The sequence below is a fragment of the Ambystoma mexicanum genome, chromosome 1p (assembly GCF_040938575.1).
Source record: "Ambystoma mexicanum isolate Mex_15411 chromosome 1p, UKY_AmexF1_1, whole genome shotgun sequence".
Classification (NCBI taxonomy): Eukaryota; Metazoa; Chordata; class Amphibia; order Caudata; family Ambystomatidae; genus Ambystoma; species Ambystoma mexicanum.
The window spans coordinates 263563365-263579595 of record NC_090921.1 but is presented as its reverse complement, the minus strand read 5'-3'; the positions used below and the strand labels follow the sequence as shown (position 1 = coordinate 263579595).

General features: G+C 48.8%; 1 protein-coding gene across 1 annotated transcript in view; it reads left to right on the top strand.

Annotated features, from left to right (window-relative positions):
- The window catches only part of LOC138568795 (2-acylglycerol O-acyltransferase 2-like), an 89387-nt gene that overhangs the window by 47247 nt on the left and 25909 nt on the right, over positions 1-16231 (top strand). Inside the window, exon 5 of the mRNA XM_069646571.1 lies at positions 353-552. Coding sequence (XP_069502672.1) covers positions 353-552 — 200 coding nt within the window. The remainder of the gene's footprint in view (positions 1-352; positions 553-16231) is intronic.

The following is a 16231-nucleotide window of genomic DNA, read 5'->3' as shown; positions in this document are numbered from 1 at the left end:
CCTTGCACCACCTGCCACTGATCCTCATGTTGCTTTTGCACTCCTTTGTGCCTGCTCAGGCTATGCTCCTCTTGGCCAAGCTGCCATTGCTCACCTTGCCCGTGCCACCCTACTGCTTTACCCTTTATCATTCTCCCTCTCCCTCTCTCCTTCTAGCATCCACTGCACTTTAACTTCTGTCCTGCCACTGCTGCACCTTCAGTCCCTCTGCTTCTTTCTAGTAGTACCACTCCTTACACTACCAATCCCTCCTGCAGTAGTTTGAGCAAGCTCAACTTTAGGTGCTGTCTACGTAACTCCACCTCTTTGCTGTGTCGTGGAACCTGCCTAACTTCTTGGTGTTTTATTGCAGGGCACATCTCGTCCCAGTTTTCTCATTCGGGGAGAACGAGCTCTTCAACCAGGTGGAGAACCCACGGGGCTCACTGATCCGGGCGGTGCAGGAATCCCTTCAGAAGAAGATGGGTGTTGCGCTGCCGCTCTTCCATGCCCGCGGTGTCTTCCAGTACAGCTTTGGCCTCCTACCATTCCGAAACCCGATCCACACTGTTGGTAAGACCTGAAACACCTGGCCCATCCTGGGGGAGAAACATTGTGAGTGCACACAGTCCACAACCATGGGAGCTTTTCTGTGCTCTGATTAGGCACATCTGGGGATTGAAGTTCTGCTTAACCAGTTATTTGCAGTATAGCTGAATAATGTGTCATAGGCTTGTTTCAATGCATCCTCCTAGTTAATTTTATCATTAAGGGAACATCTGGTGATTCCCCTTAATTTAACCTCTGCCCACTGTGAAATGTTGTCTTTCTTGGGCCTCCAGCACATGTTCTCTTGTACCGCCTGCTGCTGCTAATTACGTGGTCTCTTGGCACCCTAGCAGTTCTGAAACTGAAGGTGGTGTGATGAATCGATGTTGTCATGCCTCCTTTACAAGCAGTGAAATCGTCCCCATGTGGCCAGGGGACGGGAGCCACTACCTGATCCTGACCCTTGAGGCGGCTGTGAGGGGGGGGGGGTTGGGAGAATCGCATGTGGGTGGAGACATCCTCTGGGAGAATATCATGGCACCATCTGATGAGACATGGTATCCCCCTTCTTCCTTTGAGGATACCCCATCCCTGCCTAATATCTTAATGGCCTACTGTTACACATCCCCTCGTCCACCTAGAAAGGATGCTGAAGATCTTCCAATGAGAACTGTAAGACCTCACCATCCGACTTCCCCTATAAATTAATTAAAACACCTTCTTAGCTTCTACCTACAAGTTGTCTACAACTGACATTCTCTTTACTGTTCCATCTATTAACCTATGTACCCACCTGTTCCATACCCTTTCTCCTCCTCACCCATTACTGACTGCACGTGATGGAGGAGGTGCTCTTGGGTCACATCCTTTCTTCCAAATTCACCATTGATATCTATCACAATGGCACTCTCATGACCCAGGGCTCTCAGCCCAACCTTCTCCTTGTCGGGCATCTTCCACCCCTCCTTCCCTCATCCACCCCATCCCCATGGGTTGCACAGCACCCCTGTTCCCCCTGCACATTTTTCAAAGTGGGTCACCAGCTTCACTTAGCTACCCTCAACTCTACTCTGACATCATTAAACACTCCTCTGACATTTGTCACATCCTTAAAGACCTTGACGCCCTCGCCCATACTGAGACTTGGTTCAAGGGCCGCACTGTCACTGCCTTTGACGCTCTTCTTCCTGATGGCTACACGATCATATCCAACCCCAGACCATGTCGATCAGAGCCACTCCACCACCAGATCTTCCCTGAGCAGGTCCCTGCCGCCATCATCCCCACTCAATCCTAGACTGCAGGCTGTTTATGTCCTCTTCTTTCTCTGTTACTCGCTACCATCTACACACCCGCTGGTCTTTCCTCCCTTTTCCTCTCCGAATGGGCAGACCTTTCCTCCCCGCTCCCAAACATATCTTCCTTGAGGACTTCAACATTCATCTTGACTCTCCTGATGCAGCCACCTCTCTCCTGTGACCTTACAACTCTCTCTCCCTCACTATCCTTCCCTCTGGACACCTTCCCACTCCATAGGGGACACCTTAGAGGCTCTCATCTCGTCAGACATTACTCTCTCCAACCCCTTTATCACCCCTCTATCCTGGTCTGACCATTCTCTCATCTCCTCCTTCCTTGAACTCCCCTGTCCCCAGTCTCCTTCTCCTGCATGCAATTGATAAGTGTCAGTTGCTGCCTTTGCTTCCTCCTTCATCCCTCCCCAGTCCCATTCTTTGGATTCTCCCCCAACTGTTTCCTAACTAACATCCTTCTCTCTATAACTAACGCTCTGGGCATCCTTGCCTCTGTCATGAGGATTAGCATGAAGCCTGTCTCCAAATAATACTCTTGGTATGACTCTGACTTGGCTGCTTTGAAAAAAAAGTGCAGAGCGGAAGTGACAAGACATCTAGCTCATCCCCTGACAAACTGACCTGCCACCTACTCCAAAGGCAATACCGACTCTCCACCTGCTCCAAAATAAGAGTTTATGGCCAAGCTTGCATCACTGGAGCCACAAACACGGCGGAACTCTTTAAAATGTAAAATTTGCAGGGAACTCGCCAATCCTACTGCAGTCTCCTCTTCCCCTCTCACGTCTCAGTCCTTATGCTCCTGATTCAGTCAAAATGACCGAATACAATTTACCTACCCTACCAAAAGAGCTAAAATCCATACCACCAAAAGTTCAATCCCCAAAGGTTCGAACCTTTTGTGGTGTGTATGATTTGGTGGGGTAGGTTAAGTGAAAAAAAAAGGCATTGCGGGAGTTGCTGGGGACACCCCTGCAGCTGACCCCCTCCACCCCCAAAGAAAGGTTGCAGGGGTGTCCCCCGCAACACCCCGCTCACTATAGTGTTGGGGTTGCAGGGGGACACCCTCGCGGCTGTCTAAAAATAAAAAAATGAAAAGGGCCCTGCAGCGCCGGTTCCTGATCACAGAAGTGAAAGCGAACAGGCGTCGCAGGGTCCAGCGAGACGCTAAGTAAGGGGTGGGGATGTGTTGGGGGTGGGGATAGGGGTGTGGGTGGGGGTTTGGGTAAGGGTTTGGGCACATCTGGAATGTTCAGGGGAGAAATGACCGAGGATTATTTTGAGCAAATAATCTTCTGTCATTTCTCTCTCGAACATTTCCATTGCGGGAAAATCGCACTGATTCTGCATTTGTCGCCCACTTTTCCTCAGACTCTTGACATCCTGTCATCTGCTCCCTCTTCCCTCACCCCTCCTCCTTCCACCTCTTCCCTCCCCCTATACCCTCCTCCCTCTCTCACATTGCACCAGATGACATCTCCTCTGAAGTTGTCCACTCTATGGAAGTCTCCTCAAAACGGGTGCTTCTCAGCTCCTCCAGAACCATCAAGGACAACATTGACACTCTCGCCCCTGCCTTGGCTGATCTCTGAAACCACTCTTTTCCCCCAACCTCTCAAGCACTCCCTTGTGCACCTCTCCTATAAAGCTGGCTGCTGACCCGTCTTGTTCGGCTAACTATTGACCCATCTCAATTACCCCTTTCTTGAGAAAACTCATGGAGAATCTGGTCATCCCTCAACTGACCCTCCACACTGAAATGGGTGTCTTCTCCATGACCACCAAACTAGTTTCAGGGCAGCCAGAGCCAATGAAACCGCTCTCCTAAATACCTGTGAAGACCTACTCTCCAATCTGAATTCAAACTCCCAATCTGTGCTGATCCTCCTCGATCTCTCCTTTGCCTTTGACACAGTCAACCACTCGATCCTCAACAGTCTGATACCCTAGCATCATGGACAGGGCACTGGCGTGGCTTACCTCTTTTATTTGAACTTGGGCAGGTCTGTTCGAGAGGAATCAGTTTCCGTCTTCCACCTCACTCTACTTGTGGTGTCCCTCGGGGCTCTATCCTATCGCCAGGGTTTTTCACCATCTACCTGGCCCCTTTTGGCCCACCTGATCTCCACCTACTCTCCTCACGTTCAGTATTACACAGACGACGCACACCTTTCTGGCTGCTTTTCCCTACCTCCTCCTCTTCCTGCCTTCTGCCCGACTGCTATTCCAGTACGGTGCTCTGACAATATCTGTCTTGATGCCAGCAAGACTGACCTCGTTGGCATTGGGATGCCTGCTCACAGCTTCCACCTCACACTCTGGCCAGACTTCTTGGGACCCCTCCCCTTACCCACTTGTGAGGCAAACACCATTGGCATCATCTTTGACTCCACTCTCCTTCTCTCCACACATGTCACTTTGCCAAGAAGTCCAACTTTCAGCGCATCTCCTTAGGGGCACTCTCCCTTTCCTCACCATCCCACAAAAGCCAAATGTCTGCAGAGCCATGGTTCTCTCTAAAGTTGATTACTGCATCAGCCTCTTCCTCTAGTGGGATTGAGGGGGAAAAGCACATGAGCTTTGATGTGCTGTTGGTAGTTTCAGTTCAGAAAAAAAACATTCACTGCGGCTGGTTTGTGATATTTGGTGTCTGTATGTGGTTGGCTTGGTTTCTTGTTTGGTATTGTGTGTGGCTCGCTGTAGTTTGTGATGGTCTTATGTTTGCAATACACGTATGTTTTATATTCTGTGGTTTAGGTTTAGTAAGCAGAATGTTTGAGTCATTAGTGGGTTTGAGGACAGTGGTATAGCCTTCAAAGTTAAATGCATCGACCAGCCCACCCCACGCTCATTCAAACCCAATGCATGGACTACCCCAAAGACACATACAAGTTTAGTATATTCGCTACCACTGAATTACATCCTAGCTCCATACACTGGTTACCCTCGACTTATATCAAGCCTGACACATGGTTCATCCTTGAACACAACCAATCAACACACTGGCCACCCTCGAACACCCTCAAGCTCAATAGATTGCCTACTGTGAGGGGTCAGAAATGTGAGACTGACACAAAGGTAGAGTTTCCTCATAGTTTGCCAATTATTGAAAGTAAAAATGGGGTTGATGAACACCTAGCTTTCCTCTATATAATAGAGGGATCTCTACCTAGCAAACTAAAGAAAACTGGCCTAATGTCCAAACTACACCTGGCTTCCACACTAATACACAACACAATTATACACAGAAAATATGGCTAAAGTTTAGTTCAACAAAAATTGTAATTCAACCTCAAATGTTCTTAGAAGAACTCCTTGCGACCAGGGTTGTATACCCTTCCCCCTGGATCAATTCAGGAATACTCCGATTATAGTTCAATTGCAACAAAGTTCAGTTCAAAGAAATCAAAGTGTTTTTCAACCACAGAATCTTTCTTGTAGAAACAATAAATGTCCATTTCACCACAGCTGGTTGACAGTTCATACAACTCAGTGATGCCCCTGTTTTGTCACCAAATGATAAAGCACTTTTTTCTTTCTTTTCAATCAATATTTCTTTACAAATCTTTCTGCTACAAAGATATCAAACCCTCTTCTTCTTTCCTGGTCCACTCGCCTGCCAGGACTAACCACTACAAGCCCTTTCCTGGTATACTAGCCTGCAAGGAAGAAAACTCCTACCGCGAACTTCAAACCTTTTTTTTTTTTAAACATATTTTTATTGAGAGAGTAGGCCAGCAGCAAGATACAATATAAACATGTCAGACCATAGCTTCATTATTTTACAGCTTTCAATTTAAGGGGGGAGGGGAAGAGGAAGACATCACAGATCACAGACATGAGAGCAACCAGTACAAGAGTAGTAGACATTGCAAGTCAAGGCGAGGACCGCACAGGTAGAAGCGTAGCAATGGCCAAATATCTTTGGGGCGACATGGTGCCGGAACCGTCAATACAAATAATTCCTCGTCATCATTTACCATACAAAGGTCTTTTAAGAAAGTGGCTCTGGTTGGGGCGGTGGAGGACTTCCAACATTTAAGAATACAGCGTTGGGCAATAATACAAGAAATGTTAAATAATCGCCTCGTGGTTTCCTTCACTTTGCCTATATAGCCCAGCAGGTATTTCAAGGGGGAGAGCGTCGCCGGGATGGCTGTGATATCTTCAAGGAGCTTCGCAACTTCCTTCCAGAACTCCACAATTAGCGAACATGACCAGTACATATGATAAGGCCCCGCATTGGGGGTGTCACATTTGGGGCAGGCACCTGTGCAATTTTCCACAAATTTAGCTAATCTGGCCGGGGAATAGTGTAATTGGTTTAAAACTTTGAACTGAATCAGCCGGAGCCCAGCATTCATGGACACTGATCGAGTAAGCTGACAGTACCGGGCCCAGCGGACCTCATCTATTTGAGTGCCCACGTCTCGTTCCCAGATTTCTCATCGTATTGCGCAATGGGGAGTGGGTCTGCACCAATGAATATAGCATAGAGACCCCCTTGCCTTGACCGTCCATTGACCTAATGCATGCATGGGACTGGGGTTCTTGTGGAAATGTCGGCCACTTCGCCGAGAAAGCAGCCCTCATCCTGTAATATTGAAGGCGTTTAAGTTGGCCCCTCCCCACCGCTTCAGTAAAGCTCGTGAGGTCACAGAACTCACCATCCGGGAACATGTCGTGTAGTGTGAAAAGCTTGTTAGGGTCCCAGGATTGCTGGAGGGCTCGGTCAAATGTGGGGGAAATGCTGGAGAAGTCCCACAGGGGGACTTCCGGGTCGTAGGGGGATTCCAGTCCTAGCCTCTTGTAAAGTCTGGCCCAAGCATGAGTGGTCGTGTATACCGGATCGAACGGGCATATGTCCCCATAGCTTGGGTTAAGAAGGACTGAGCGTATGTTGTTTGGGCGAACAGAGTGCTTTTCGATCAATATGTGGGGGGCAGTGTCCTCTGGGTCGAACCAATGTTTTGCAAATTGCGCTTGCGCGCATAAATAATAAAGCTCGAAGTCTGGTGCCGCGATGCCTCCCTGTACGAAAGGCTCAACCATCTTATCCCAAACCATCCTGGCAGTTTTCCCATTCCAAATAAACGAGGAGGCGAGTGATTTAAGTTTCGAGAAGAAGGGTTTACCAGGCCAAAGTGGGATGTTATTGAAGTAATATAGGAGCTTGGGGAGAACCACCATTTTAAGTAGCGCAACTCTGCCATACAGGGATAGTGGAAGGCCAGCCCACATCTGAAATTTGGTCGAAAGGGTTGACAACAGTTCCCCATGGTTATGCGTGTATAACAGGGTTTTATCTCTGGCGACCATTATCCCTAAGTAACGTACCTTGGTGGGGGCAGGTCTAAATCCCTCTATTTCAGCTAGGTCTCCCGTGCCGTCAGTAAGGGGAAATATTTCTGACTTCGGTATATTAATTCTATAATCCGAGTGTCCTGAGAATTCATGTATGTCAGACATGATGTGTTGCATGTTTTCTTTGGGGTCACGGACATATAGTAAGGTGTCGTCAGCGTAAAGTGATATTATCTGAGGGGGGCCGGTCATCCTAAGACCTCTGTGTGAGTGGTTTTGACGTATGAATTCTGCCATTGGTTCAATGGTCAGAGCGAAAAAGTATGGGTGAGAAGGGACATCCCTGCCTGGTCCCCCTGTGTAGGTGGAATGACGGGGAGAGAGTGGTGTTAGTCAGGACCTTAGCTGTTGGTTGTGTATATAATAATCGGACACAGTTGATATAGTACTGGCCGAGCCCAAACCGCTCCAGCACCAGGAAGAGGTATGCCCAGGAAACAGAGTCAAAGGCCTTCTCGGCGTCTAATGCGACCACGGCCGCCTTGGCATCTGGGTCTATCTGTGCCATAACATTGAATAGGCGTCTTAGGTTGAGAGCCGTGGATCTGGCTGGTATAAAGCCGGCCTGGTCGGGATGAACCAGGATCGGCATGTATGGCAGGAGTCTGGTGTCCAGCACTTTTGCAAATATTTTTGCGTCAGTGTTAATTAAAGACAGGGTTCGATAGGACGCCATGTCTTGTGGCGGTCTACAGGGTTTCAAAAGGACGGTGATGATTGCTTCTCGCATCGATTCCGGGAGAACCCGCAGGCTCATTGCCTCCGCCCACACTTTCAGCAGTATCGGGGCTAATTCACTAGAGAATTCCTTGTATAGTTCCGCGGGAAGGCCGTCCGAGCCGGGGGAACGGCCGCTCGATAGAGTTTTTATGGCCTCTGCAATCTCCTCTGATGTGATTGGCCTGTCTAGTATATCACGGGTTTCGGCCGTTAATGTGGGAAGGTCGAGATTATCCAGATATTGAAACGTATCCTCTTTGTTTTTTTTTATCGTGGTTGGAATAGAGGGAGGAGTAGAACTCAGTAAAAGCAGAATTAATGTCTCGGTCTTTGTTCACCGTCCCCCCATTCGGTGTCTGTATGCTCGGGATCGGGTTGTGGTGCCTATCAGTTCTAAGCATGTTGGCCAGGAATCTCCCAGCCTTATTGCTTTCCCCGTATCGTCGGGCTTTGGCTGGAGCACCCATATAAAGAACTTCTCTATGGGCCAACTTGTGGAATTCTTTTAACGTGGTATGTATTTGCGCCAGGGTTCCCTTATCCTGTGTGATGCTGTACTCGGTCTGTAACGGGTCAATTTTTGTCTCGGCCACCCCCAATTCCTCACGTACCGACTTCAACATACCAGTCGACTTGCCTAGGATGGCTCCCCGGACCCAGGCCTTGAATGCATCCCACAGTGTGGCATAGGTGGCAACCGAACCCTCGTTTAGTTCTAAGAACTCCACAATCTCTACATGCAATGATTCACATATGTTGGGGTCTCTTAGGATTGCAGGGGGCATCCTCCATCTTCTCGCCGGGGGGGAGACGTCGCTAAAGTTAATGTCAAGCGATACCGGCGAGTGATCCGAAACGGTATGGGGATATATATCACATTGGGAGATCGCCCCAGATAGGGACTGACTGACGATCCAATAGTCAATGCGCGAGTGAGAGTCGTGCACCGACGAGTAAAAGGTGTATTTCTTCTCGCTTGGGTGTAATGTACGCCATAAGTCTACCATACCCATCTGTTCCATCAATTGTGTTACTACCAGTGCGGCCTTGGAGGGGGTTCTGGGGACAGTCGATGAACGATCCAGGGATTGGTCCAGTATCATGTTGAAATCGCCACCCCAGAGTATTTGTCTCCCCAGATGATGATGGCATATCCAGTATTGTACAATAAAACTGTGGGTCATCTAAATTGGGATCATAGGTATTAATCAGAAGCACTTGGTGCCCCGCCAATTCACCCCACACCAGTACGTATCTACCCTGTGGGTATATTTTGCTGGACTGATATTTGAAACACAATTTGGGGTGTATGAGAGTCAACACTCCTCTGGATTTTGCTGATTATTCTGTATAGCATCTGTGTGACCCCCACCTCGGTAAAAGTTTAGTATTGACCTGCCCAAGCGCGTGTGTCTCCTGCATAAAAAGAATGTGAGGGTTGTGACGTGTGATGTATGCCGTGATCTTCCTTGCCTTAATCGTGTTATTTAACCCCCGGATGTTCCAGGAAAGGATCTTAACATTCAAGCCCTTATTGACCTGTGTCATGGTCGTACCTGAGACTAGGCATACGTCCATGCTCCCGCCCCTGTCGCAGGGAGAATGGGTATCCTGCTGCAAAACCGCGCTCTATTTTAACCTCTAACAACCCTAAACATGGGTTCCCCCAACAAGCCCGGTATTTCGGACGGCAACACCCTATTCCACTCCCAACCCCCTCCCGCATCATCAACCCCAACTGGACGATGTACCCCTAAAACCATAACCTAGGAACACTCCTGGGGGTGTGTGCTGCACTCGTACGACCGCCGACCCAGGAAGTCTGCACGGCTCCATTCCAACAAATATTTACCTTCAGGGCCACCCTGCGGGCTTCAATTTAAAACTTTATAGCAGTGTGGCATCAAAAAAAGGTATCAACCCGCAGGGTCGTCGTGCTCCACCGCGCCCCGGGGTGGCAGGTTCTGGTTCCCGGCCCGATCCCCGGTCGGTAGAGGGATGGAGGCTTCCACATAGAGCATGGCTTCGGTTGGATTTTCAAAAAAATGAGCCCTGCCTCCATGTGGAATCCTCATTTTCGCTGGGTAGACAAGGTAGGGGACCTGGCGGAGTCTCAGTTGTCTCTTGACGGGCTCATAGGATCTCCTGAGTGATTGCACATTGGTAGAAAAGTCCGGATATACGTGGATTCTGTTGTTTTCATGGAATAGGGTGCCCTTCTCCCTGGATATCCGCAGGATAGCGTCTCTGTCCCTATAATTGAGAAGGTGGGCAATTATTATACGAGGTGGGGCTCCAGGCCTGGGCGGAGGCGCCGATGTATGGTGTGCTCGCTCCACAAGGAAATGGTCTGAAAAGGAGTCGGAACCCAGGAGTTCCTTCAGAAGGGCCTCTACCTGACGTTCCATAGACCCTTTGCCAAAGGTTTCAGCCACCCCAACCAGACGGATATTGTTCCTCCTAGAACGGGATTCCAAATCCTCGCATTTGTCAAGGGTTTTCCGGAGGTCCCCCTTCAGCTGGGCAATATCGCGGCCATGTTGTTGTATCGAGTCTTCATTGATGGCGATCCTGCCTTCGGCCTCAGTAATCCGTGTGCTTTCCTTGTCCACCCTCGCCTTCAAGGAGCTAATTGTTGCCCCTATGTCATCCAATTTAGTGTTCACTGCCAGGAAGCCGTTCTGAACCATGGCCATCAATCGGTCCACCCTCTCCTCCATTGGCAACTCAGGGTGACTGTCCTCTTGCTGCGACGCGGGCGCCGCAGACCCGCTGGACTGGGAATTGGCAAAGGAGTCCATTGGGCCTGTTTTCTTGGGGCGTGCTCCCTTCTGCTCGTATCGGCCCATGTGTAGACTCAAGTAGACCGCGTCTTCCAGCGCCCTCCGCCCCAACGTATGGCTCGGACTCTATACAGGGTTGGTAGTGAGCTTAGACCCACCTATCGTGCAGGAGAGGCGTTTAAGGGAGGGCTGTAGCCGGATAAAATGTCCTCTCCTCAGCAGATCCTCCCTCCTCATGCGTTGCCCCACTTGTTCTTACTTGTTGTTAACGTCCGTCCACACGTGGAGGGGCACTCCACCAGCAGGAGATATCCGGGGGGCCAAGGGCGGCTCCGCAGGCACGGGTGTTGGAGCAACAGTGGCCCGCGTAGCACGACGGCTGCACACCACGCGGCCGTTGGCAGGGGGACCACCGCGTTCGCCGTGCCCAGCACGCAGCAGCGATATATACCGACGTGGCACCCTCACATCAGCCGGCAGCGATGGTCCAATCACATCAAGGAGTTTGGTCGAAGCGCGGCCTCTCCGACTCACTCGATCCGGCCCCTCCCCCCGCGGCTCCAGGGGAAGATCGCCTGGAACTCGCGGGCGGCCAATGTCTCAGCCTCCGTCCGCAGGATCTTCAGGATGGTGTATCTTCAACGCGGTTCGGCGGATCGGCCCAAATTTTTCTCAGTATGTGTCCAGTCTTATGCCACAGAACGGCGCACTTCGTTTGTTCCGCGGGCGGCCCTGAGAGAGGATGCGTATCTTGAAGGATTTATAGAAGCCGGAGCTCTGGGACTAGGCGGCCATCTTAGATGTGTGCAACAGCGCCCCCCCACGAACTTCAAACTTGATGACTTGATTTCAGTATTGTCCACACCATTCTTGGCTGTTGGAAATGTAAGATAGAAGCTTTTCCAAATTATATCTCTTTAAAAGGGGACTTATGCTTTGGTTGCTTTTATGGAGGGTTTCTCAACTTTGAGCTTTTCCCAGGGGTTGTCTTGATCTGGTCTACCTGTAGCCTCTTGGCTGTAGGTAATGTGTGTTTAGCGAAAAGGATGAGTAAGTAGAAAAATGGAAACCTAAACAATTGATTAATCTGAATGTTTTATTGATGTAAAGGTTTTTCTCCAAAACCAAAAGACATACTTCTTGATTAGTAGAGATCAAAAACCAATGTTACAGGTTTTGAGCTTGATCAATCAATGCAAGTAAAAATTATTGTTTTAGAGAAAGTGGTTTTTAAAATAAAGAAAATCTATTTTGAATAAATATTGAAAATAGTCTGTTTATCAGAAATGGATACTTTGTTTATTTGTAAAGCGCTCCTCCGTTTATTTGTAAAGCGCTCCTCACCAAAGGGTATCTGGGTGCAACAAGATTATCCATTTTTGTGCAATGTTACAGGTGAAAACAAATTATTTACAATACATGTGAAACTGGTAAGTGTTACAGCATTATACAATACATAGAGACAGGTTATGGTGCAAGGCAGTATGCAAAAGGTGCATAATGAGGTAGCCAAGTGCATGGAAGGGATCAGATGTCATTACAGACTAACCAGGTTTTGGTGTTTTTCTGAAGCTAAGGAATGTTTGGACTGTTCGGAGGTGCAATGGTACAGCGTTCCAGATTTGGGCAGCTTGGACAGGGAAGCTATTCCCACCTGCTCCTTTCAGGTTGTATCCAGGCACTATAATGCAGCAGGCTTGGGCCGCTCTCTTAGGGCGGGTGGAGACTTTTCTGGATTTTTATTTCTTTTTTTTTTTTCTTGGAGGTACTGTGGGGCAGCATTGTTTAGGCATTTGTGTGTTATTGAGGCTGATTTGAGTAATATCCTGTCTTTGATAGAGAGCCATTTGGTTTCTCTTCTGGCTGCAAAGATGTGTTCTCATAGGTTAGAGGCTTCCACCACGTAGTACCGCAGGGTCCGCATTCACTCTATGCCAACTCACCGGTTCTTTGCAGCAACTGTCAGGCCTTGCTGCGGTACTTCTGCAGTCCGTCTGCCTGCTCTCTGTGAGCTTCTGATCAGTTGTGCAGTGGTATCTGGGAGCAATGACAGCTCCCTTGATCTTCTGCGGCTTCCCCAGTCTATCAGTGGCCCTTCTCCTGACCAACTACGCTTCTTAATACGCCATTTTTCACTGCGCATAATCTGCTGTTTTGCTGATTTCCCCCCGGCGGGGTGACTTCTGCTTGTGGGCTTCTCTCCATGGCTGCTCCTGCACCTCGGATGGCTTGAGCTCCCTCTTCTATGCCTCTCGCATGGCCATGAACTGCTTCTTCTGCTTCATCTTCACAAGATGGGTCTAATCCTAGGTTTTAAATATCCCGCTCAGGTGCTCTAATTGGAATTTACTAGACCGCACCTTCAGTATTCACACTTCTGAGCCCCCATTGCCTGAGAGTTCTTCATCCCAGTACTTTCAGCATTATGGGCATTGAAGTACAGCGGAAAATGTGTAATGGAGTTCCATTATCAGTTCAGGAATTATAGGGGAATGGTAAGATAAAGGAGATTCCTACTGTCCCCCGGCATTGGACCCTCCCCAGTGATCCACCCACATGAATCCACCCCCAGTGTCCGGATCAGGTAGTGCCTGCCTTTCCCTGGCCACAGGAGATGCCCATACCGGGTTTCTAGTGGTCTCACTGAGTTCATCACACTAGCCACAATAAGTAGTAGTACAGCAATGCACAGCCCAATTTCATTCTCCTGGATTTCTCTTGCGGTGGATGGAGTTTGGTGGCTTATCTTCAGTTTGGAGTGTTAAAGAGCCATGTTTTCAACAGCTGCCTGAAGTTGAGGTGATGCTCTGTTCGTATTTCCCTTGGAAGTGAATTCCAGAGTTTCATTGCTATGCAGAAAAATGCTGATCCTCAATTTGTTTTGAGTATTGTTTCTGTTCAAAGCAGATGTTTTTGCTAGATCTTGGTGTTTGTGCTGGTTTGTAGATGGTGAATTGTTACTGTATGAATTCTGCCCCTTGGCCATGGATCGCTGTTATGCAGAGCGTTTTAAAGATCTGTTTTTTGTCTGGCAACCAATGCAGCGCTAGTGCCATTGTGAAGCATTCTACTCTTGAGTTTAAGGAGTAGTCTTGCCGCTGCGTTCTGTATTCGTTGTAGTTTTCGCAACAGGTAATCTGGCATTCCCAGGTAGATGCTGTTGGCATAGTAGTCTATTCTGGACATGACAAGAGAGATGATGGCAAGTCTTGTGTGTGAAGGAAAAGGGAAGTATCTTTTTGATCATGTGCAAGTGGAAGAAACATTTCTTAACTATCGTGTTGGTTCGTTGTCAATTGGAATTCCCCGATTTCTGACCACCTTGGAGGTTTCTGGCGAGTTTCCCAGCTTGGTTGGCCATGGAAAGTGCTGGCTGTTTGCTCGGTTGTTTGGTGTAATCATTATTTCAGTTTTGTCTGGGTTGAGTGTAAGGCTGTTGGTGCTCATCCATTGATTTAGTTCATTGAGCCAGTCTGTTAGCGTTGGGTTTTCCTCTTCACTTGCTTCGAGTGTCATTTGCGTAGCAGCCAGTGAAGCCATAGGCCTCATTATGAGGTTTGAGGGTTGCCACCAACCCCATAACACTGATCCCACTGCCTGATATCCTGGTGGCTGCAGAACGGTTACTCCCCATTTCCGTGGAGTCCCGTAGGACTCCATGAAAATGGGGTCACTGAAGCACCAGTACTGTTGCCAACGGTGCTTCAGTGAAAGGTCTGCCGATGGGGGCCAAAACTACCAGCAGTTCTGACCTGCCGGTAGTACAAGCCCCTAATGGCAGACCGTGTGGCAGTCTGGAAAGAGTGCCGGTACGCTGCTACCGGCACCCTTATTTCTGGACTGCCAGTCTTGTAATGAGGCCCCATGTCTTTTGTTGAGGTTGATTAGGGGTGTCATGTAGATGTTAGAGTAACGGTGACCGCGACAAGCCCTGGGGGACTCCATGTTTTCCAAATGTTTATTTGAATGGCGCTAGCCAAATTAGTTTTGTTCTTTCTGTCCGTAATGATTTTTGATTTTAGCCAGAGGGGAGCTGTTGCCGATTCCAATATCTTCTAGCCTTTGGATGCGTGGTGTTGACTGTGGAGGCTGCTGAGAGATTGAGTAGTATTGGCGCGGAGTTTGTGTTGGAGTCTGCATTGGTTTTTAGAGCATCCCAGATGGAGCAGTTTCTGGGCCTCTCATGGGTCTGATGCCTGATCCAGCAGATGGTTGCATTCCAAGATTTGTTCATAGAACTAGCTTTCTAGTAGATATGATGGACCTCTCTGCCCCTTACAGGGGAGGGGGAGGCAATGGTTGATCCAGAGCTGTTGTACCTCTAGGTTCAAAAACTGTTCAGGTCTTGCTGGGGTCAGTAGCAAGTCAAATTCCAGTTTCTTAACAGGAGACCCAACAGAAATTCCCCTCAGCATCTTTCTTGCATGATTCTATTCTTAATGACTTACCTTTTTATTGGAGCAGTATCTGATCATGCCAATGATACTTTTTCCAGGTTTCCCATTTAGGTGCTGCCCTAAATGCCCAGGATCACACAGTGCTAAAGAACTCGGGTGCTACATATGTGGTGGTGTAGCTATATGCGCAGGCTCTCAGTGCTCGAATTCAAGACGCTACTTTGGCAGTGCAGCCAGCTCCTACAGCTCCTCCATAATCCATGCATGGAGCCCTGTCTACCTTGGCCAGTAGCAGTGTAACCTGAACTGGTTTCATAGTCCCCCTGTGCGACCCCAAACCTTTCTCAAACCGCCTCAGAAAGGTGCAGCATGAATCCCTCGGAACAGTAAGGCAGGGGCCTACATCTGGGCAAGCCCAATGCACTCTCCGAGTGATGCATTGAAAGCTTTGGTAATCTCGACCACTGGCAATGAGCTGTATTGTGCTTTTGTGTCTGTGTTTTAGCCCGTCTACGTTATTACAGATGGATACCACCCAAATGCAGATCCGTTATGGTCTCCATCAGAGCTTGACCTGGGAATAAAGACTCATTATCCCAGAGTATCGGCTTATAGTACTTCTCCATTAAAAGTATTGGCTTCCTGCTGAGAAGTGGCGGAGGAACTATCAGGTGCAGGTACTCCGCAACGACCCTGCCCATTCAGGGGTGGACTGGAAACCAAAAGAGGCCTTCGATTTCTTTTTTCCAAAGTGACCCTATATTACGCGTTTTCAGCAATCCCAACCCTTTTCCTATGAGAAAATGTGGAAATGCCACGCAAGAGGTCCAGTGTGTAGAGGCCTACCAGGAAATGTCCAGAGTTCCCTGTAGGCCAGTCCACCTCTGTGCCCATTTAAAACATCGGTCTCCGTTCTTGGCAGACCTAGACTGAGGAGCTCCTGGCTATAAATCGGGATTCAGAAGGCTGCATAGAGAGAAGCCAGCAGTTGGGAGGAATTCAAAGCCTCCCTTCCCCAATGTTAATGGTGTAGGTTTGCCTATTTGACGCCATTCCTTTACCAAAAACCTGGGTAAAAGATCAATTATGAAAGGGGTGCCTACAGACCCGTTTTCCTGAGATGGGC